The following is a 22,523-nucleotide window of genomic DNA, read 5'->3' on the forward strand; positions in this document are numbered from 1 at the left end:
GGGTTTGCCACAAGGGGTAGACATTTTTCTCTAAAAAAGAGACCAGGGGAGAAGAATCCCTATTTCTAGTATAGGATTGTTGTTAGGGTCTCTCTCCCTTATTCTCAAAATCAGTTCTTCTCCCAAATGATTGAGATTCCCTCAGTATTTCACTACCTTGGTTTGGGATATGGCAATTGCCCCCACAGTATTGGTGGAATTCTTTCTCCCCCTATATGACCGGTTCTTGCTGTTATCTCTATTAATGTGGGAGTGGTCATTTGTATCTCTGCTGGAAAATCTCCTTCTACTTTGTCGTGCATGGGGATGTTGATTCACATATGTGGGTTCTCTATAATTCGTTTCTCTAAATTTCCTGTTATAGGACCTTACTTGATTATTTTTATAATCAGAAATGTCCCGTGAGAGTTTGTTATTCTTTGATTTAATTAGGAATTGTTCATACTCATCAATTTTGTGATTTAGTTCTATATCGTAATCTGCAAATTCTGGACATGTTTTATAGGTTTTTAATAATTTTTGAACTTTAACAATCTCTGCATTCGTCTCAGAGACTTTCCTTTCCCTATAGGAAATCAAAAGCTTAATCAGAGCAAATGAGCAATTATCGAGGGTCTCGTTCCATTTAGTGGTTAAATCAGGGTCTTCCTGAAAAGAGCCGGTTTTGAAAATGCGCAAACCTCTCGGGATCATTTTGTTATCCAAGTACTTGGTCAGTAACATTTTATCAAGCCAATGGCGTGTTTCTGTTTTGAGTAAACCAGTATTAAACCAGTTTATTAAATAGATGTGTTATATTAGATGGATAAGAACTGGACTGTGGGTCCTCAATATTTATACTGATACCTAATACTTGGCTGCGCCTAAGATTCCTTGAATCTATATCGGAGGATGCCATTCCTCAAAAAAAAAAAGATAGAAAAACCGGTACTTATTTCCTAGCACGGCGCCTGCGATCAAGATTGTATCCATCGGGTCCAAAAAAATTGCGTCGATCGCATCACATGCAACCAAATCGCATGCGATGCGATCGACGCGATTTTTACATCGTAACCAATGTAAAATGGTCCCTGAGACCCGATTTTACATTGGCCCCAATGTTAAATGGCCCCCAGACACCAATTTTTATTGTTTCCCAACCCTGACGGGTCAAAGGTTATTAAATAGATGTGTTATATTAGATGGATTAGAACTGGACTGTGGGTCCTCAATATTTATACTGATACCTAATACTTGGCTGCTCCTAAGATTCCTAGAATCTATATCGGAGGATGCCATTCCTCAAAACAAAAAAAAAATCACAAGTAAAAAAACACAAATAAAAAATAAAGCAAGATAGGATTTTTAGATATTATAAAGCTATTAGGGATATATGATCAATAATCTAAACAATACAATAAACAAGAAATTGAGGTAATTAATAGGTAAATATGATGATAATCAATAATGATAGAATGCTGTCAAAATATATACCAAAAAGAACTGAAACAAAAAACGAAGGTTTAAAGGAAAAAAACAATCGGGCGCAAATAATAAACTCAGGGGCGGATTGGGATGGAAAACCAGCCCAGGAAATTTCTTGGAGCAGCCCTAATGGAGAAGGAGCCTGTTGAAGGGTGGGGTCTGCCAAGAGGGGGTGGGATATTGGGTTAGACACAGTTGCAGCCTACCTTGAGTCTTTTGCTAGTTTTAAATGTGACTTAATACTATAAAGCGTACGTGTATAAGGACTGAGACACCCACTGTCACAAAGATTGTCCCCCCCCCTCCCCAACGGAGAAAAAAAAAAACATTCACCCATACAGAAAAAAAAAATACATATTGGCCTAAATTGTTATAAATAAAACACTGGCCCCATTTGGCATAAATATAACATATTGACGCCCCATAGGAAAATACAAACAAAAACATTTGACCTACAGGTAACATAAAACACATTGGACCCGACAAAAAAAAAATAATGGCCTCAATAGGAAGAGAAACAGACACACTAGCCTCACACAGCTTTCCCCTGCGCTCTATCATACGCACCCTTCACCCAGCACTGCATCACACTTCCTCGCCTTGTGTTCTATCACACTGACACACTCCCTCCCCCTGCCGCCTGCACACTATCACACTGATGCTCCTTCACCCCGCTGGTGCTCTATCACACTGAAGCACTCTCTTACCCTGCAGTCTATCACACTGACGCCCTCCCTCACCCTGCAGCCTGCCCTCTATCACACTGACACACTCTCTTACCCTGGAAAAAAGGGGGTATCGGTCAACAGGCTAGGCGCACGATATTTCCAAAGTGGATATGATAATGATCTGGACCCACAGTTGGGAATTTTTACCAGAACAAAGATTTATTGTACATAAAATTTACAATTAAAAGTGCAAATGCAAAAAACAGGTGATTTAAAGTGCAAGTGCAACAGCAGTACATTTGATGATTTCCAAAGTGACAATGCATAAATATTTCAAAGTGCATTAACAATGGATACGACACTCTCTTACCCTGCAGCCTGCACGCTATCACACTGAAGCACTCCCTCATCCTGCAGTCTGCACTCTATCACACTGACGCACTCCCTCACCCTGCAGTCTATCACACTGACACACTCCCTCACCCTGCAGTCTATCATACTGACGCCCTCCCTCACCCTGCAGCCTGCGCTCTTTCACGCTGACGTGTTTCCACACTGTGCAGCCTGCGCTCTATCACACTGATATATATAATGCAGTATACCTCACCAATCTAGTATAATGACTAACCTATGAAATACACTGTGGCCCACAAGAACCTACCTCTATGTCATCCCACTATATTACACCGTAACCAGCCCTTGTGTCATCCCACTAAATTATACAGTGACCCACAGTAATCTGCCCCTGTGTCACATGCAGTAAGTCCATGTCACCTGAAGTAAGTGCCTCCTTCCTGTTGTGGTAATTGCCCAAAACACCTTGCAGCAAGTGCCCCCGACCCATGTCACCCGCTGTAATAGCCAAAGTCATTTGAGTTACGTGCCCACTTATCATGTAATTTGTAGTAAGTGCCACCTTGCCCCTGTGTCACAACAGTAAATGACCAGGTCCCTGTCCCATATATCACTATGCCCCTGTATTATCGGCAGTGAGTGCCCATGTCACCTGCAGTAAGAGCTCCTCTGTCACCCTCAGTTGCCCAAGTCCTCCACATTAAGTGCCCCTGGCACCTGTGTCACTCACAATAAGTGCAACTATGTGCCTATATCACCTGCAGCAAATGCCCCCTGGCCCCTGTAACACCCATAGTAAGTGCCCCTGCGTCAGCATCAGTAAGTGCCCTCCAGTCCCTCTGTAATTGGCTCCAGTGTATGTCACTGGGTCCCGAACTGGAAGAGCTTGTCTGCTGTGGTTGCTGGTGGGTGGGCAGCAGTCCTTATTCTCCTCCACTGCAGCCTTATATGGTTTCTGCTGCTGGGGGGGGGGGGGGGGGCATTTCAAATATGAGGCCCTGCTGGTGAGCCAATCAGAGCTCATGGCCTGGGGGAGCCAATCACAGTGGCTTTCAGTGGCGGCTGTAGCTGCATGATGGCTGGTGGCTGGAGCTGCATGGAGACTGGAGCTGGCAATCAAATGGGTGTAAAAGCCTGCATGGTAGGTCACAGCGGGTGACGGCATCGGTGGGGGCAGTCGCTCGGTCATCAGCTAAGAAGCATTCCTGCTTCTTAGTTGGGGGTGCAGGCAGCATGGTGTCACGCCCACCTGGCTCATGACACCAGGCTCGCGGACATTTTTTATTTGGGCATAACGATGCGCCCACTGACTGTGGCCCAGTCAGGGAGAGAGCAGCCGGCTCTGGTGTGATATGGTTGGTGAAAAGGAGATGACTAGTCAGATGTTTCTGATTGTCCACCATAAAAAAATTTGGTCCGTAACCATGAACTCAAGACACCACTGTGAGAGCCTCACTGCATCCCAGGGTCACTAGTCAAAAAGTTTGGAAACCATTGCAATAGACTGTAACCTAGACTAAAAGTCCAGGAGCAAGTTGTGGTCTACAAGTCATCATGATCATCTTTAGTGTCGGGCTTGTTACTAGGTTTCCCGGTCCCTTGCACACACCTGTGAACCTTTCGCTGGATCTGAGCACCTCCTAATGGGTTTTATGATGGATATTTAGTCACTCCTCCCCCCCTGCCCTGGTACCTTGCTCCCCCGTACCCCCCACCCCCCTGCCCTGGTACCTTGCTCCCCCGTACCCCCCTCCCCCCCTGCCCTTGTACCTTGCTCCCCCCGTACCCCCCTCCCCCCTGCCCTGGTACCTTGCTCCGGGGCAGTGCAGTAGGCAGCGAGTCGGCAGGTCCCCCACTGATGCAGACAGCAGGGGCACTGGGGATCCAGGCAGGCCCATGCTCAGGAGGAGGAAGGTCCCTGCCATGAATGGGAAATAGCGGAGCCGCTCATTTAATACGCGCATATTTAATTTGTGGCTCATTAGATATGCGCATATTTAATGAGCGGCTCCGCTATTTACCATTTGCAGCAGGGACACCCTTCCTCTGCTTCCTCCTCCCACACTACTTCTCCCTCCTCCAGGACAGGTACCAGGGGAGGGGGAAGTAGTGTGGGATGTTAAATACCGTTTAAGAGGCATACCCACTGCCTCAAAAACGGTATTTTACCGTGTAGGACTCTGCTTTTGAAACGTGTTGAAATACCGGTTAACTTTAACCAGTATTTCAACTCTGGCGCTTTCCCACTGCAGCCTTAAACGGTAAATTGCGCTGAAAAATCGGCAATTTACCATTTTAGACCTGCAGTGGGAAAGCAGCATGAGGTGGTAATCCTGTCTACTTTTAGCAACCAGCATAAATCCTTCATGCGTCGAGTATGCAAGGGGTACCTTGTTCCTTTAAGACCTCTTTCGGTATCCCTAAGCGGCTATACATGGTTAGTAGCTCTCTAGCAATTGTGCCAGAATTCATATTGCACAGGGGTATAGCCTCTGGGTACCTGGTGGCATAATCAACTACCACCAATATGCATTGGTACCCTAGAGCAGATTTTTCCACTGGCCCTATCAGATCCATATCAATCTGCTCAAAAGGCACATAAATGATAGGGAGGGGTACCAGTGGAGTCCTATACTCTGGCCGTGAGGCTGTCCTCTGGCACAATGGGCATTCCTGACAATACCTCTTAATGGAAGCATAGATGCCAGGCCAAAAGAACCTTAACTGGATGCGTTGGAGTGTTTTCTCCTGCCCCAGATGGCTGCCCCACAAATGCACATGTGCGGCTTCTAATACCAACTACTCCAGTTTTCGGGGAACTATGTGCTGATCTATCCTTTTCCCTTGTAAAGTAGCAACACAATATAGCAAATCATTTTTCAAAACAAAGTAGGGTACACCCTCTGTTGGTAAAGCATCCATTATCCTGCCATTAACCACTTTACCAGTCTCAAAGGCATGTACCCATTGCTATCATCGCACTGATCTCTCCAAAAGTCCTGTAGTGATATTGTTTCACCAACTGGGTTCCATTGGGCCTCAGACTATGGGGGAAATTTACTAAAGGAAATTTGTAAAAAATAGGTGCATTTGTATCCAGAAATACACTTATTTTTGACATTTACTATCCCGAAAATATGGCAATTCGTAGTCGTATTGATAGCACATCAATATGAATACGAATTGCCGTATTTTCGGGATGGTAAATGTCAAAAATATGTGTATTTCTGGATACAAATACACCTATTTTTTACAAATTTCCTTTAGTAAATTTCCCCCTATGTCTCATGGGGTGGTTCAGGACCAGAAGCATCTCTACCAGATGTCAAACTTTGGTAGTCTCTGGTCTCTGGCCCCTGAGTTGCATCCGTGGCTGATGGTTTGTTGGTGTCATGCCAGGTAACCAGCTCCTGCAACAATGGAAAGTCACAGCCCAGGATCAGCGGGTAAGGTGGTCTGGAGGTCAATGCCACTACCACCTTTAATGACTCACCTTGAATGGTCAGAGGTAGGTAGACATATGGGCACTCCTCTACATCGCCATGGATTACAATTGGATCTGCTACTAGTGCTAGGGCAGTTGAGTCTGACTAGACTTTACCCTTGAAAGGGTTAAAAGTACTGAAGTCTCTTGCATGCACATGTGACAGGCCTTTTACTAGGTTACCCGGTCCCTTGCACGCACCTGTGACAGGCTTTTTACTAGGTTACGTGATCCCTTGCACTCACCTGTGACGGGCTTGTTACTAGGTTACCCGGTCCCTTGCATGCACCTGTGATAGGCTTTTTACTAGGTTACGTGGTCCCTTGCACGCACCTGTGACTGTCTTGTAACTAGGTTACCCGCTCCCTTGCATGCACCTGTGATGGGCTTGTTACTAGGTTACGTGGTCACTTGCAAGCACCTGTGATGGTCTTGTTACTAGGTTACCCGTCCCTTGCATGCATATGTAATGGGCTTTTTACTAGGTTACCCAGGCCCTTACAAGCACCTGTGATGGGCTTGTTACTAGGTTACCCGGTCCCTTGCACACACCTGTGACAGGCTTGTTACTAGGTGCCCCGGTCCCTTGCACACACCTGTGATGAGTTTGATACTAGGTAACCCGGTCCCTTGCATTCACCTGTGATGGGCTTGTTACTAGGTTACCCGGTCCCTTGCACACACCTGTGAGCAGCTTGTTACTAGGTTACCCGGTCCCTTGCACGCACCTGTGATGGGCTTGTTACTAGGTTACCCGCTCCCTTGCACACAGCTGTGACCGGCTTGTTACTAGGTTACCCGGTCCCTTGCACACACCTGTGAGCAGCTTGTTACTAGGTTACCCGGTCCCTTGCACACACCTGTAACGGGCTGGTTACTAGGTTACCCGGTCCCTTGCACACACCTGTGATGGGCTTGTTACTAGGTTACCCGTCCCTTGCATGCATATGTAATGGGCTTTTTACTAGGTTACCCAGGCCCTTACAAGCACCTGTGACAGGCTTGTTACTAGGTTACCCGGTCCCTTGCACGCACCTGTGAGCAGCTTGTTACTAGGTTACCCGGTCCCTTGCACACACCTGTGACAGGCTTGTTACTAGGTTACCCGGTCCCTTGCACGCACCTGTGATGGGCTTGTTACTAGGTTACCCGGTCCCTTGCACACACCTGTGATGGGCTGGTTACTAGGTTACCCGGTCCCTTGTACACACCTGTGACGGGCTTGTTACTAGGTTTCCCGGTCCCTTGCACACACCTGTGAACCTTTCGCTGGATGTGAGCACCTCCTAATGGGTTTTATGATGGATATTTGGAAATCACATCCTCGGAAGCATTTGGCAGCGGCTGCAGTTATCTCCCATGTACATAAACATGTTGTGACACAATTACACAGTGAGGAAATAGTTACAGACATCAGGATAGAGACCTGCTGAGCAGCCAACCTGATGGATGAGTCCTCAGTGCGGCAGATGTTGGCAGGGAAGCTCTGTGCATCGTGCGGACAAGTCTGAGCCGGCAGCCGCCCGCCAGGAGGAAGCTGGGGATATGTCTTATTGTAGCTGTGTCATACATGGGAGAGGATCTGTGTGGTGGTCTCCTCAGCTGTCATCAATATATCATCATCTGCAGATCTTTACATCGGTGGCGTAACTAATAATGTTTTCCCCCACATTCCTCCATCCCCCCATATATTATGATTTTTACATACTGTACATACTTGTTGCCAGGGGTTTCTTGCTCAGAGTTACATGCTTGTAGCCAACGGTTTCATGATCATTGCCAGGGGCTTCATTTTCATTTCCAGGGGTTACATGCTCAGGGTTTCACCTTTGTTGCCAGGGGTTATACAGATGCCCCCTGGGCAACGGAGTGTTCCTCCAGTCCCCGTCGCCCTCGCCGCCGCGAGTACCCCCCTAACCCTGCCCATCTGGTGGCCAACGGGGACAGCCCCAGGCTTCAACCTGGATAGGGAAATTCTAGAGGGGGGACCTCTTCATTGGGGGTCCCCCCTTCCACATGACCCCGCCCAGGCTGACCGGTCAGGGGGTAATATTTTGGCAGCGGGAGTTTATATAATAAGTGTCCCCCGGCTGTGACATTACCCTGCTGGCTGGTATTTGCTGGCTGGTGTTTGCCGGCCAAATACAGGAAAATACACTTCATTTTCCTGACATATTTGGCAGAAGCCTGCACGGAACAGTCAAAACTTCAGTGTAAAAAAAAAAATTGAAAAAATATATTTAAAAGACGGAGTGGGGTTCCCCCCCACCAACCGTAACCTGCCACAGGCTCACAGAGCCGGCCTTGATTGTAAAAAATCAGGGAAAAATTCTAGTAGAGTATTACTGATTTCTTAAACCAGCACCAGGCCCAAGGGCCGGTACTGGTTTCGAAAATATGGGGGACAAAATGACAAGGGGTCCCCCATATTTAAGAACCAGCACCAGGCCCAACCAGCCAGCAGGGTAATGTCACAGCCGGGAGACACTTACTATAAAAGCTCCCGCGGCCGAAACATTACCCCCTGTCCGGTCAGCCTGGGTGGGGTCATGTGGAAGGGGGGACCCCCAATGAAGAGGTCCCTAGCGCCAGAATTTCCCTATCCAGGTTGAAGCCTGGGGCTGTCCCTGGTGGCACTGGAGCGGTGGCCACCAGGCTGATTTTGGTGAGAAAATGTAAAACTAAAAATATTTACATATATTGTGTATTGCTGGTAAATTATGAGTCTGAGCAAGCCTCCATGGATTTGGAGAACCACAAGTCCCAGCATTGTAGTTCCACAGCAATATAAAAAGTTAAATAAAAACAGACACAAGAAAAATTAAACTTTATTACACACATAGCCCACACATACTTACCTATGTTGAGACCGTAGGCAGCCCTCCGTCCATCGGTGCTTCCTGAAGAAATCCATAGGGGTACCTGTGGAAGCAAATTATACTTACAAGGGTCCTCCAGCGTAGATCGCTTCCTCTTCTTTCCATGTAACATCCCCGGGTCTTGGCAAATGAAAAAAAATGCAAACACCCGACACCAGCAAACTGTCAGGAGGCAACGCAGGATGTTTGTTTACATCCTGCGGCTCCTCCTCCCGAATGCCAATATATTGGCCAACTAGCGGCTTAGCGGCTCCTGATTGGCCAGGTGCTGGTTTAAAAAAAATAAATAAGGGGAACCCCAGTAACTTTTCCCCAGATTTTTTACAACCAGGACCGGCTCCGCGAGCCTAAGGTTGGTTACGGCCATGGTTGGGGACCTGACTGATCCACGCAGACTGCCTATACAAATTTGTATTAGCAGCCATATATACAGCCACTAATATGAATCCATTCATCATCGGAAAATACAAAGCAGTCGTATTTGACTGCTTTGTACATTCCCCTCCAGAATACGAATTTGCATATGGCTATAACAGCCGTATGCATTTGTATTCATTCGTATTAAGAACATAAATACGAAAAATTGTATTGGTATTAGTAAATTTCAAACAAAGTATCCTGCTCTCGGGCTGAAGGTCTAAAAACCCGAAATTGTTTTTTTTGCATAGAGCCTCTACATTTCCTCCACTCCATATCCTGATTGAGGCCTGGAAGTGCCAGTTTCACATGGTCTGATTGAGGCCTGGAAGTGCCAGATTCACATTGTCTGGTTGAGGCTTGGAAGTGCCACCTCCATATTGCCTGGTTGAGGCCTGGAAGTGCCAGCTTCACATTGCCTGGAAGTGCCACCTCTACATTGTCTGAGGAGGCCTGAAAGTGTCTCCTCCACATTGCCTTGAGGAGACCTGGAAGTGCCACCTCCACATTGCATGAAGGAGACCTGGAAGTGGCATAACCACAAAAGCCCGATGACACTTATGTGTAAAATGTTAAATCTCACAGCAAGTGTGATTATAATGAGATCATTTGTATTAGTTGTACTTAAGACACTGAGACGATTCTGGTGCTGGGAGTATTAATAAGATAATCAGCATCTTGTTGACCATTTTATTGTTAGAGGCTTCCACAGGTTAGTTGTCCCCACAAACCTTGATCCTGCCTTGCTAAGAAGCAGTGCTCATTATCTCCACTGGAGTCTCGGTGTAGGAACATTAAGAGACAGTAACACTGAGGAGGTAGTAATGATCACTCCCTGCCACTGTCATCATCATTATCATCATTACTGCCTTACAAATGTTTAAGGAACATGCCTACACTATATCTACAGATGTTTCCTCATAGATTGTGGCAATTGTCCACTCACTATTACAGGACTTTCATCGGGCTGCTCCCATCCTATGGAATGCCCTTCCACGCACAGTAAGACTCTCCTCTAGCCTCCAAACTTTCAAGTGTTCCCTGAAAACTCACCTCTTCAGGCAAGCCTATCATATTTAAGTTCTACACGCATAACCCTCTGAGGCACTTATGTATTATATAGCTTCCCTTCTGGACTTGTAACTTGGTGGGACTGCTATGCTATTACTGGTGCCTGTCCTTTTGTTTCCCTCCTTTATCCCTATAGATTGTAAGCTTACAGCAGGGCCCTCCTACCTCCAAGTATGTCTGTTGTTACCCAGTTTGTTTTATCACTGTCTACTATTGTAAAGCGCAACGGAATCTGCTGCGCTATATAAGACGCTGTAACGGTATCTGCTGCGCTATATAAGACACTGTAACGGAATCTGCTGCGCTATATAAGAAACTGTAACGGAATCTGCTGCGCTATATAAGACACGGTAACGGAATCTGCTGCGCTATATAAGACACTGTAACGGAATCTGCTGCGCTATATAAGACGCTGTAACGGAATCCGCTGCTCTATATAAGACGCTGTAACGGAATCTGCTGCGCTATATAAGACACTGTAACGGAATCTGCTGCGCTATATAAGACACTGTAACGGAATCTACTGCGCTATATAAGACACTGTAACGGAATCTGCCGCGCTATATAAGACACTGTAATGGAATCTGCTGCGCTATATAAGACGCTGTAACGGAATCTACTGCGCTATATAGGACACTGTAACGGAATCTGCTGCGCTATATAAGACGCTGTAACGGAATCTGCTGCGCTATATAAGACGCTGTAACGGAATCTGCTGCGCTATATAAGAAGCTGTAACGGAATCAGCTGCGCTATATAAGACACTGTAACGGAATCTGCTGCCCTATATAAGACACTGTAACGGAATCTGCTGTGCTATATAAGACACTGTAACGGAATCTGCTGTGCTATATAAGACGCTGTAATGGAATCTGCTGCGCTATATAAGATGCTGTAATGGAATCTGCTGCTCTATATAAGACACTGTAACGGAATCTGCTGCGCTATATAAGACACTGTAACGGAATCTGCTGCACTATATAAGACGCTGTAACGGAATCTGCTGCGCTATATAAGGCGCTGTAACGGAATCTGCTGTGCTATATAAGACACTGTAACGGAATCTACTGCGTTATATAAGTCACTGTAACGGAATCTGCTGCGCTATATAAGACACTGTAACGGAATCTGCTGCGCTATATAAGACGCTGTAACGGAATCTGCTGCGCTATATAAGACGCTGTAACGGAATCTGCTGCGCTATATAAGACACTGTAACGGAATCTGCTGCGCTATATAAGACACTGTAACGGAATCTGCTGCGCTATATAAGACACTGTAACGGAATCTGCTGCACTATATAAGACGCTGTAACGGAATCTGCTGCGCTATATAAGGCGCTGTAACGGAATCTGCTGCGCTATATAAGACGCTGTAACGGAATCTGCTGCGCTATATAAGACACTGTAACGGAATCTGCTGCGCTATATAAGACACTGTAACGGAATCTACTGCGTTATATAAGTCACTGTAACGGAATCTGCTGCGCTATATAAGACACTGTAACTGAATCTGCTGCACTATATAAGAAATGGGAAATAAATAAATAAAAGTTGTATCAAACAGCTCCTCAAGGTGCACCAGGTACCATGCAAAAGACTTCTGCCACATGTCACAGCTTCCAATGGTAGAATATACTTCTTACACTTATGTCCTGTTTTCCCACAGATACAGGACATTGTCTACATGAGATCTCTGCTAACTATACTCCAGGAAGATGCAGATGAAGACCAAGGGATGGACGTCACAATTCTGGAAGCAGTGCTGAAAGGTCAGAGGATGGGGTAGGATTATTGGTGATATTCCAAAAGACCATCATATATTGATCTTACTTAATGCTTCTTATTGCATCCTTACTGTCCCTCACAGTTAGACTGGGCCACAGATGAGCAGAGTAAATCTTTGGTGGACCCCATTCAAGGCATAATACAGATGTGGTTGTAGTTGTGTGACGTAGTACTGAAATCGATGTTTGCTACATTGCGCATGTAAAAATCTGCAAATCTGCATTATGGGTCTGGATGTCGGATGCAGATTAGCAGCAGACTATTACTGATATACGGTCTGCTGCCATCTGACAATGGGGTGGGGCTGTGATGGTGTCCTGAAAACGGAGGCATGTCATCAAAAGATCAGAGATTCTCTGGCCACTTTGTGTTATCTTCAGCAGAAGGCTTATGTGACCCCATGGGTCAGGCGGCTGGCCAATGGTGTTATCTTCAGCAGAAGGCTTATGTGACCCCATGGGTCACGCGGCCGGCCGATGGTGTTATCTTCAGCAGAAGGCTTATGTGACCCCATGGGTCACGAGGCTGGCCGATGGTGTTATCTTCAGCAGAAGGCTTATGTGACCCCATGGGTCACGAGGCTGGCCGATGGTGTTATCTTCAGCAGAAGGCTTATGTAACCTCATGGGTCACGCGGCTGGCCGATGGTGTTATCTTCAGCAGAAGGCTTATGTGACCCCATGGGTCACGCGGCCGGCCGATGGTGTTATCTTCAGCAGAAGGCTTATGTGACCCCATGGGTCAGGCGGCCGGCCGATGGTGTTATCTTCAGCAGAAGGCTTATGTGACCCCATGGGTCACGCGGCCGGCCGATGGTGTTATCTTCAGCAGAAGGCTTATGTGACCTCATGGGTCACGCGGCTGGCCGATGGTGTTATCTTCAGCAGAAGGCTTATGTGACCCCATGGGTCACGCGGCCGGCCGATGGTGTTATCTTCAGCAGAAGGCTTATGTGACCTCATGGGTCATGCGGCTGGCCAATGGTGTTATCTTCAGCAGAAGGCTTATGTGACCCCATGGGTCACGCGGCTTGCCGATGGTGTTATCTTCAGCAGAAGGTTTATGTGACCCCATGGGTCAGGCGGCTGGCCGATGGTGTTACAGATGATACAATAGTGCATAGCAGGATGCAGCACGGATCACTTATTCAGGACATGTGGCGCTACAATACTAGTGCTATTTCTGCTACTTCCATGTAAACAGCAGCGATAGCACCTCCAACCAATGAATAAGGCCCTCTGTCTTCTAGTGGTCCAGATCCAAACCATATACTCAAATTATATATATTTCCTCTATTTGTGGGTCAATAACTAGATCTACTGTATGCTTTCCTTGTTACTATGGAAACTACACTAAGATTAGTGATTCTGCCAATCAGGGTGGTTGGTCCTGACACACCCATTTCCCCACCTTTATAAAGAGGTGCAGTTCTTTGCAGGCTGTGTCCTCTCCAATGATTGGCCAAATCCCTCTGCGGTGGCTGAACACCCCCCTCTCCCTCCGATGGGTGACCTTACTTGATCAGCTTGAGCTATGACCACTGTATTCCCTGGTGGGCCCATTATACCTCGGTCCAACACTGATGTCCCTGATGGTGACACATAAGATAGGGTTCAGGTACAGATGTGCCCTTGTGTACCTATACCTCTAGATCTACATAAGCTATGGCTTTGATTGTAATCCTATTGAAATGAACTGTCTGGTCATAACACATCACAGCAAGTAGCTAATATTCTGTAGAACTCTATAGGATACTGTATTAGCTTGTATCACCTTATCAGGATATGTCTAGTATTTATTTTATTATGTATTTATTAACAGTTTCTTATATAGCTCTTCCACAAACTCTAACCCTCTTTCTTCCCCACCTGAACCCTCTGGCACTTTCTCTTCATTTGAGCCCACAAATGAAAAGGACATTTCCTGCCCTACTACCTCTCCTCTTGATCCTATACCTGCACAAGTCATTAAAATCTATCTCCTGTGCTTATTCCAACCTTAACTAAAATCTGCAATCTCTCTCTTGCTACTGGTACTTTTCCTTCTCTGCTCAAACATGCAGTGATAACTCCTATTCTGAAAAAACACAATTCTGACCCTAACTCTCTCTCTAACTATCGTCCTATCTCTCAGCTCCCATGCCTCTCCAAGCTACTGGAGAGTCTACTCTCACCTCACACACTTTCTTAACTCTCACACCCTATTAGATCTGCTTCAGTCAGGCATTCGCTCTCAACACTCCACTGAGACAGCACTGACTAAAGTGGTGAATGATCTGGTAACTGCCAAGTCTAAAGACCATTACTCACTACTTATTCTTCTAGATCTTTCTGCTGCGTTTGACACTGTGGATCACACTCTTCTCTTACAAACACTACACTCCCTAGGTCTTAATGATACAGCCCTTTCCTGGTTCACATCTTACCTGATCTCTCTTTCAGTATTCGCTTCTCTGACTCTACCTCCTCTTCATTACCTCTGTCAGTCGGAGTTCCGCAAGGATCAGTCTTAGGTCCTTTGCTTTTCTCAATCGATAGCTCATCTCTTGGCAAACTCATCAGCTCTTTTGGATTTCAGTATCACTTGTATGCGGATGATACTCAAATCTATCTATCAACCCCAGAGTTGTCACAAGTGGTTTTAGGCCGAGTCTCTGAATGCTTGTCTGCCATCAAATCTTGGATGTCTTCTCGCCACCTCAAACTCATATTTCCAAAACGGAATTATTTATATTCCCCCCAGCTAAGAACAGTTACCATCCTGATATCTCCATCACTGTTGACAACTTGACAATCTACCCTACCCCACAAGCTCGCTGCCTAGGGGTCATGCTCGACTCTGATCTGTCCTTTGTTCCCCACATCGATCTATCACCAAATCATGTTACATGCATCTAAAAAAACATATCCAAAATACGACCTTATCTCACACATTGTCACACGCAGCCGCGGCGGTGCGCGGCGGGCATACTACTCACCCGTTCGCGCCCGCCGTCGGCTAGCGTGTAGTGGTCTCCAGGTCAGCGGCAGCGGGCAGCGGCAGTCTGATGGGCAGCAGGCAGTGTGGGACACCGGCAAGTGTAGCGGTATGTGCTGTAGGGGCGCCGGGAGGCCGGCGCCGCCATCTTGGTTAAGGGCAAATAGCAGATTGGTCCTTGTCTGAGGTTTCCGCCCATACTGACCTGACAGCCAATGGCAGCCGCCCTCTAGGGATATAGGGGATCTGCCTAGGCCTGTTCAGTGTCAGTACAAAGAGTCTCCAGAGGCGTTCACAGCTCCCAGCTGACTCCGGCTCTCTGACTCACCTCTCCTGACTTGGTGCCATGCTTCAGTGCTCTGTGTTTGGTCTCGGTTCAGCTTAACCCCATCGCTGCCAGTTCTCTCCACAGTCTGGTCTCTGCCTGCATCCCTGAGCTTCCTGGCCCAAGCTCTTCAAGCCGTCTGCTTCCAAGCAACTTCCCATTCTTCAGTCATCATCCATCTTCTTTCAGTCTTCAAGGATCCCTCATTACCATCAAGCACATTCTCTTTCCGGATACCCTCATTCTTCAAAGACCCCTGCCTGCTGTCCTCAGTGCCTTGAACCGTCATTGTTTAAATGAACTTTTTCTTCTTTCAAGCGCCTTGCTGCCCCAATCATTATTACCACTAACTGCCACTTTAAAGAAAGTATTCAAGTGTGTATTGTTCCATTTATGAATTCTTTTATTAAACCTGCACGATTTAACCCTTCCTCCTCTGGTCCGTCTCCGGTTGCTACACACCACACGACTTCATCCAGCCCTTCAGGTGTGACAGTTTGTACTGACCCGATGGAGTCGGGTGAAGAACAGGCTTCCATGGCGGACGCATTTCACAGCATCGTGGCTCGTCTGGAGCAAGTAGAGGCTACCCAACGCCAAGTGGCTCAATTTCTTCAGGCCTTGTCTCCGCCCCAGGCGGCTCCCTCAGTTTCTGTGGCTACAGCACAAGAGGTTCCAGTCCCTGTCCCTACACCTGGACCAATAGTTCCTCATCACATGCAATTACCAACCCCCAGCAAATATGATGGTTCACCGAAAGGATGCCATGGGTTTCTGAACCAATGCGATGTGCATTTCACCTTACAGTCATCTCACTTTCCTACCTCCAAGGCAAAGGTGGCTTATATTGTGTCTCTCCTGGCAGGGTCAGCTTTGGACTGGGTGTCCCCTCTCTGGGAACGTGCTGATCCCCTGCTCAATGACTATGAAGCTTTTATTACCTCTTTCCGTCGCATCTTCGACGAACCTGGCAGAGTGTCGTCTGCCGCTACTGAGATCCTGAGGATCCGCCAGGGTAGTCGTTCAGTGGGACAATATGCTGTGCAGTTCCAGACTCTGGCTTCGTAATTAAAATGGAACGAAGAGGCTCTCGTCTCCGCCTTCTGGAATGGGCTGGCAGGTCAGATCAAGGACGAATTAACTACCCATGACTCTCCTGCTACTTTGGCTGAACTCATCTCCTTGTGCAACAAAGTAGATCTACGGATGCAGGAGCGTCAACTAGAGAGAAATCGCTCTGATCGTCTCCGCCCTCGTCTCGCCACCAATGCTGTTCCTGTTCCTAGACCAGGGTCCTCCACAACCACACCACCAGACGAACCCATGCAGATCAACCGCTCTCAGCTTACCTTTGAAGAAAAGTCCCGTAGACATTGTGAGAATCTTTGCATGTACTGCGGTTCTTCCGCTCATCTGTTGTCTTCCTGTCGACTGCGTCCGGGAAACGACCGCTCCTAACCTCCCCGAGGGAGGCAAGGGTAGGAGTCCTGCTTTCATCTCCCTCTTCCACTGTACCCACCATTCCTGTTACCCTTGTGTGCCCTCAGGGAAAAATCAAGATCCAGGCTCTACTAGATTCCGGAGCGGCTGGGAATTTCCTTTCTTCTTCTTTCGTCCTTCAACATTCCTTGACGGTGCAACCTTTGGCCCATCCGTTGGTTCTCACTGCAGTAGATGGGATTTGCATCAGCAGTGGGCAAATCACCCTTCAAACCAATCCAGTGACAGTTCTCGTGGGTGCTTTACATCAAGAGACTTTAGAATTTTTTGTCCTTCCTCAGTCTTCACACCAGGTAGTCCTGGGCCTACCATGGCTTACTAAACACAACCCTCATATTGATTGGACCAGTATGGAGATCAAAGCCTGGGGTACGAACTGCCTAACTGCTTGCATGCCTCGTGTTGTTCCATTCCATCAAACTAATCCTCAAGAAGTGGGAGGTTCCAGTCTTTCATCTTCACCAGCTCCACCCTTGTCGTTACCTACACCATATCTTTCTTTTTCTGACGTCTTCAGCAAGGGAGGTGCCGATACCCTGCCGCCTCATCGTTCCTGGGACTGTCCGATAGAGTTGATACCTGGGAAGTTCCCACCGCGGGGCCGCATCTACCCCTTGTCTCTGCCGGAGACCAAAGTCATGTCTGACTACATTCGTGAGAACTTGAATAAGGGGTTCATTCGCCCATCTACTTCGCCAGCCGGAGCGGGGTTTTTCTTTGTGAAAATAAAAAAGATGGAACCCTCCGGCCGTGTATCGATTACAGGGGCCTGAACGATATCACGATCAAGAACCGCTATCCTTTACCCCTTATCGAATTATTCGACAAAATCCGAGGGGCTTCCATCTTTACTAAACTGGATCTAAGAGGGGCGTACAACTTGATCCGTATCCGATCTGGAGATGAGTGGAAGACGGCTTTCAACACCCGAGACGGCCACTACCAATACCTGGTGATGCCATTTGGTCTTTGCAACGCTCCAGCCGTCTTACAACAATTTGTAAATGACATATTTCGAGATTTACTGTATCATTCCATTGTGGTGTATCTCGATGACATCCTCATCTTCTCGTCTAACCTCCATCTCCATCGGCAAACAGTAGCTGAGGTCTTGCGGCGCCTTCGCCAAAATAAATTGTTCTGCAAGCTAGACAAGTGCGTCTTTGAGGTCACTTCCATTCCATTCCTTGGCCACATCCTCTCCAGCACTGGGATAGAGATGGATCCAGAAAAAGTAAGAGCCATCTTAGACTGGACAGCGCCCACCACGCTCAAAGGCATCCAGAGGTTCCTGGGCTTTTCAAATTATTATCATCGTTTCATCCGGAACTTCTCCACCCTTGCTGCACCCCTTACTGCTCTAACCCGTAAGGGTTCTGATCCAAGTCAGTGGTCACCTGAGGCCTCCCAAGCCTTCCAACAACTAAAGGATGCTTTTGTCTCCGCCCCAATCCTTCTCCAGCCAAACCTCGACAAACCCTTTATTCTTGAGGTGGACGCATCCTCAGAGGGGGTAGGGGCAATCTTGTCGCAGAGAGGGGAGGACCAGGTGCTTCATCCCTGTGCCTTCTTCTCCAAGAAGTTTCTTCCAGCAGAGAAGAATTACCCCATTGGAGAGCAGGAGTTACTGGCAGTCAAATCTGCGTTGGAGGAGTGGCGGTACCTCCTGGAGGGGGCACGACATAAAATTACTGTGTACTCCGACCATAAGAATCTCTCATTCCTCAAGCACGCCCAGTGTCTTACAGCTCGTCAAGCCCGCTGGGCCATGTTCTTCGAACGCTTCGATTTTCAAATCAGATTCAGACCCGGGACGATGAATGCCAAGGCCGATGCTCTTTCACGCTCTTTTGAAACTTCAGCTGACCTTGAGACTCCTCCTCGACCCATCCTCGACCCTCTGGTCTTTGCTCAAGTAACAGTCCAGCCTTCACCTCCTCCAGGCAAGACCTTCGTTCCCCTCAATCTCCGCAAGAGAGTGCTGTCCTGGGCACACGCTTCCCGTTTCGCAGGGCATACTGGGGCACAGAAGACCTTTATGTTCCTGTTGCGTTCATACTGGTGGCCTACCATTCGTCGCAATGTAACCAGGTTTGTCGCCTCCTGCGTAAAACGCGCCCAGCATAAGTCCTCCAGAACGTCTCCTGCCGGTCCTCTTCTACCTTTAGCCATACCAACAGAACCATGGTCCCACCTGTCTATGGACTTTATCTGCGAACTTCCTCCTTCCCAAGGGCATACGGTAATTTGGGTGGTGGTTGACCGGTTTTCAAAAATGGTGCACTTCTTCCCATTGAAAGGCCTCCCATCTGCTCCAGTGTTGGCTCAGCTCTTCATTTCCACCATCTTTAAACTCCATGGTTTGCCCAAAGAGATTATATCTGACCGTGGCGTGCAGTTCGTCGCAAAGTTTTGGAGGGCCCTCTGTTCTGCTGTACAAGTCAAGCTCAAGTTCTCCACTGCTTTCCACCCACAAACCAACGGACAGACAGAACGTGTCAACCAGGACTTGGAAGCCTTCATTCGTTTGTTCATCTCTTCCTCTCAAGACGACTGGGTAGACCTTCTGCCTTGGGCGGAATTTGCGCACAACAATTCCTATCATTCTTCCTCCGGCACCACTCCCTTTTTTACTGTCTTTGGCAAGCATCCCCGATCTCCAGAGTTCTCAGATCTATCGTTGTCCGAAGTCCCTGCAGCTGCTTCTTCCCTACAACGGTTTGCAAAGATCTGGTCAGACGTTCATACCGCTCTCCTCAAAGCATCCGCTCGATATAAAAGGATGGCGGACAGGAAAAGAAGAGCAGCTCCTAAGTTGAAGGTTGGAGATCGAGTATGGCTGTCTACCCGCCATATACGCCTTCGGTTACCATCCATGAAGCTGGCTCCCCGGTTCATCGGGCCGTACCCAATCACTCAGGTGATTAATCCGGTGGCCTACAGACTACAGCTCCCTTCTTCCTTGAAGATATCAAATTCTTTCCATGTGTCTCTTCTGAAGCCTTTGAGATTGAACTTATATCAGAAAAAGCTGCCGAAGCCGCCCAAGATTGGATCAGAGAGAGAGACAGAGTTCGAGGTGAGGCGCATTATCGACTCACGTTGCCGCAATTCCCATCTTCAGTATCTGGTAGAGTGGCTTGGATTCGGTCCTGAAGAGAATTCCTGGGTTGAGGCTGCAGATCTCCATGCTCGCCGTCTGGTGAGACAGATCTTTCAGAGGAATCCGCACAAGGTGCCTAGGTGCCCTGGGGTCACCCAGAAAGGGGGGGTACTGTCACACGCAGCCGCGGCGGTGCGCGGCGGGCATACTACTCACCCATTCGCACCCGCCGTCGGCTGGCGTGTAGTGGTCTCCAGGTCAGCGGCAGCGGGCAGCGGCAGTCTGGTGGGCAGCAGGCAGCGTGGGACGCCGGCAAGTGTAGCGGTATGTGCTGTAGGGGTGCCGGGAGGCCGACGCCGCCATCTTGGTTAAGGGCAAATAGCAGATTGGTCCTTGTCTGAGGTTTACGCCCATACTGACCTGACAGCCAATGGCAGCCGCCCTCTAGGGATATAGGGGATCTGCCTAGGCCTGTTCAGTGTCAGTAAAAGAGTCTCCAGAGGCGTTCACAGCTCCCAGCTGACTCCGGCTCTCTGACTCACCTCTCCTGACTTGGTGCCTTGCTTCAGTGATCTGTGTTTGGTCTCGGTTCAGCTTAACCCCATCGCTGCCAGTTCTCTCCACAGTCTGGTCTCTGCCTGCATCCCTGAGCTTCCTGGCCCAAGCTCTTCAAGCCGTCTGCTTCCAAGCAACTTCCCATTCTTCAGTCATCATCCATCTTCTTTCAGTCTTCAAGGATCCCTCATTACCATCAAGCACATTCTCTTTCCGGATACCCTCATTCTTCAAAGACCCCAGCCTGCCGTCCTCAGTGCCTTGAACCGTCATTGTTTAAATGAACTTTTTCTTCTTTCAAGTGCCTTGCTGCCCCAATCATTATTACCACTAACTGCCACTTTAAAGAAAGTATTCAAGTGTGTATTGTTCCATTTATGAATTCTTTTATTAAACCTGCACGATTTAACCCTTCCTCCTCTGGTCTGTCTCCGGTTGCTACACACCACACGACTTTATCCAGCCCTTCAGTTGTGACACACATAAATCTCTTATCCATGCACTCATTATATCCCGCTCTGATTATTGCAGTAGCCTCCTAACTGGTCTTCCCAAGAACAGACTCTCCCCACTGCAATAAATTCTAATGCTGCTAGGCTGATCTTCCTAGCAAGATGCTCATCGTCTGCTGATCCACTCTGCCAGTCCATCCATTGGTTGCCTGTATCACCGTATTCAATACAAAACACTTCTACTAGCATATAAAGCTATAACAATATGGGGATTAATTAAGCGCTTGAAAATATGTGTTTAAATGTAAAGTGAAAATAAAATAAAAACATGTGTCATGCCGTATTAACCAAATAAAAACATGTAACCTTGACAATTCAATGTTTACAACTCCTTTTGGAGATTTTTGGAGGTGCCTTTTGCGATGATGGTACTTTGATGTTCCGTTTCTCTGAAAGTTAACTGCGTAGGGCAATAGTGAGGCAGTCCGTTGTTACTAACTGTCCCTATCTATTACCTTCTCGCTGCTTTCTTTCTCTGTCCTCGGAACTCTCCAGTTGTAGCGCTGACTCGATACCGGAAGTGCGGGGTCTCGCTTCCGTGCAGCGTGTTTTGCGGCTTACTTCTGGCAACTTGCATCGGCTCTCCTCCTTCGCACCCAACGCGTTTCGAAGCACTAGGCTTCTTTTTCAAGGATGTTGGAATGGACTGAGTATCTGTTTTTTATACCAGTGTAAAAACTTTTTTTTCTTTTTTTCTTTGAAAAACTTTATTTGTAAAAACGGAAGTTTTGGTTCTTTTTGGCGGCATGCACATGTCTCTAAGTTAATAGCGTATAAATATGGTTTATTCGAGGGAAAATGCTCATTAAAAAAGGGGATTTTTATGTAAGTGTAAGCAGGATATTTTTATATTTGTTTTCTGTTAGTTATTTATTTTAAAAAGGCTGAAATTTCGAAATCAATGTTTAATCCGAAAGGTTGCAGGGTTCTCAATTCGTAAATCCATTTTGATTCCCTTTTTTTTAACTGTATTACTGGATCTCCACCTCTCCAGTTTCTGGTGATTTTTTCAATAGAATTTATTTTTAGAGAACTAGGGTCCTTGTTGTGAACTTCTGAGAAGTGTTGGGATAGGCTGTGAGTTGGTAATCCTTTTTTAATATTATATATATATATATTCAGCGATGCGGACTTTGAGACATCTTTTGGTTTGGCCCACATACTGGAGACCACATGGATATTCCAGTAGATAGACCACTTCTTTTGTTAAACAGGAAATATTTTGTTTTTGTTTGTATTCTTTAGAATTTTTATTTGAATTAAAGGTGGTTAGTGGTTTTGTGATCTGTCTTCCAGTTGTTTTGCAGCCGACGCACCTTAGGCATGGGAAAAAACCTGGTGTCTGTTCTTGTCCTGTGTCTTCTCCTGTGGTTGGTATGTAACTTTTTGTTAGTTCTTGTCTCAAGGTTTTCGCTCTTCTGTACACAA

The 22,523-nt window shown here is 47.1% G+C and overlaps 1 protein-coding gene across 1 annotated transcript in view; it reads left to right on the forward strand.

The window, feature by feature from the left end:
* Positions 1-22,523, forward strand: part of LOC146058639 (transient receptor potential cation channel subfamily M member 2-like) — a 263,946-nt gene that overhangs the window by 74,648 nt on the left and 166,775 nt on the right. The window contains exon 9 of the mRNA XM_083170912.1: positions 12,006-12,108. Coding sequence (XP_083027038.1) covers positions 12,006-12,108 — 103 coding nt within the window. The remainder of the gene's footprint in view (positions 1-12,005; positions 12,109-22,523) is intronic.

This window comes from Crinia signifera, chromosome 2 (assembly GCF_055691185.1).
Source record: "Crinia signifera chromosome 2, ASM5569118v1, whole genome shotgun sequence".
NCBI classification, from domain to species: domain Eukaryota; kingdom Metazoa; phylum Chordata; class Amphibia; order Anura; family Myobatrachidae; genus Crinia; species Crinia signifera.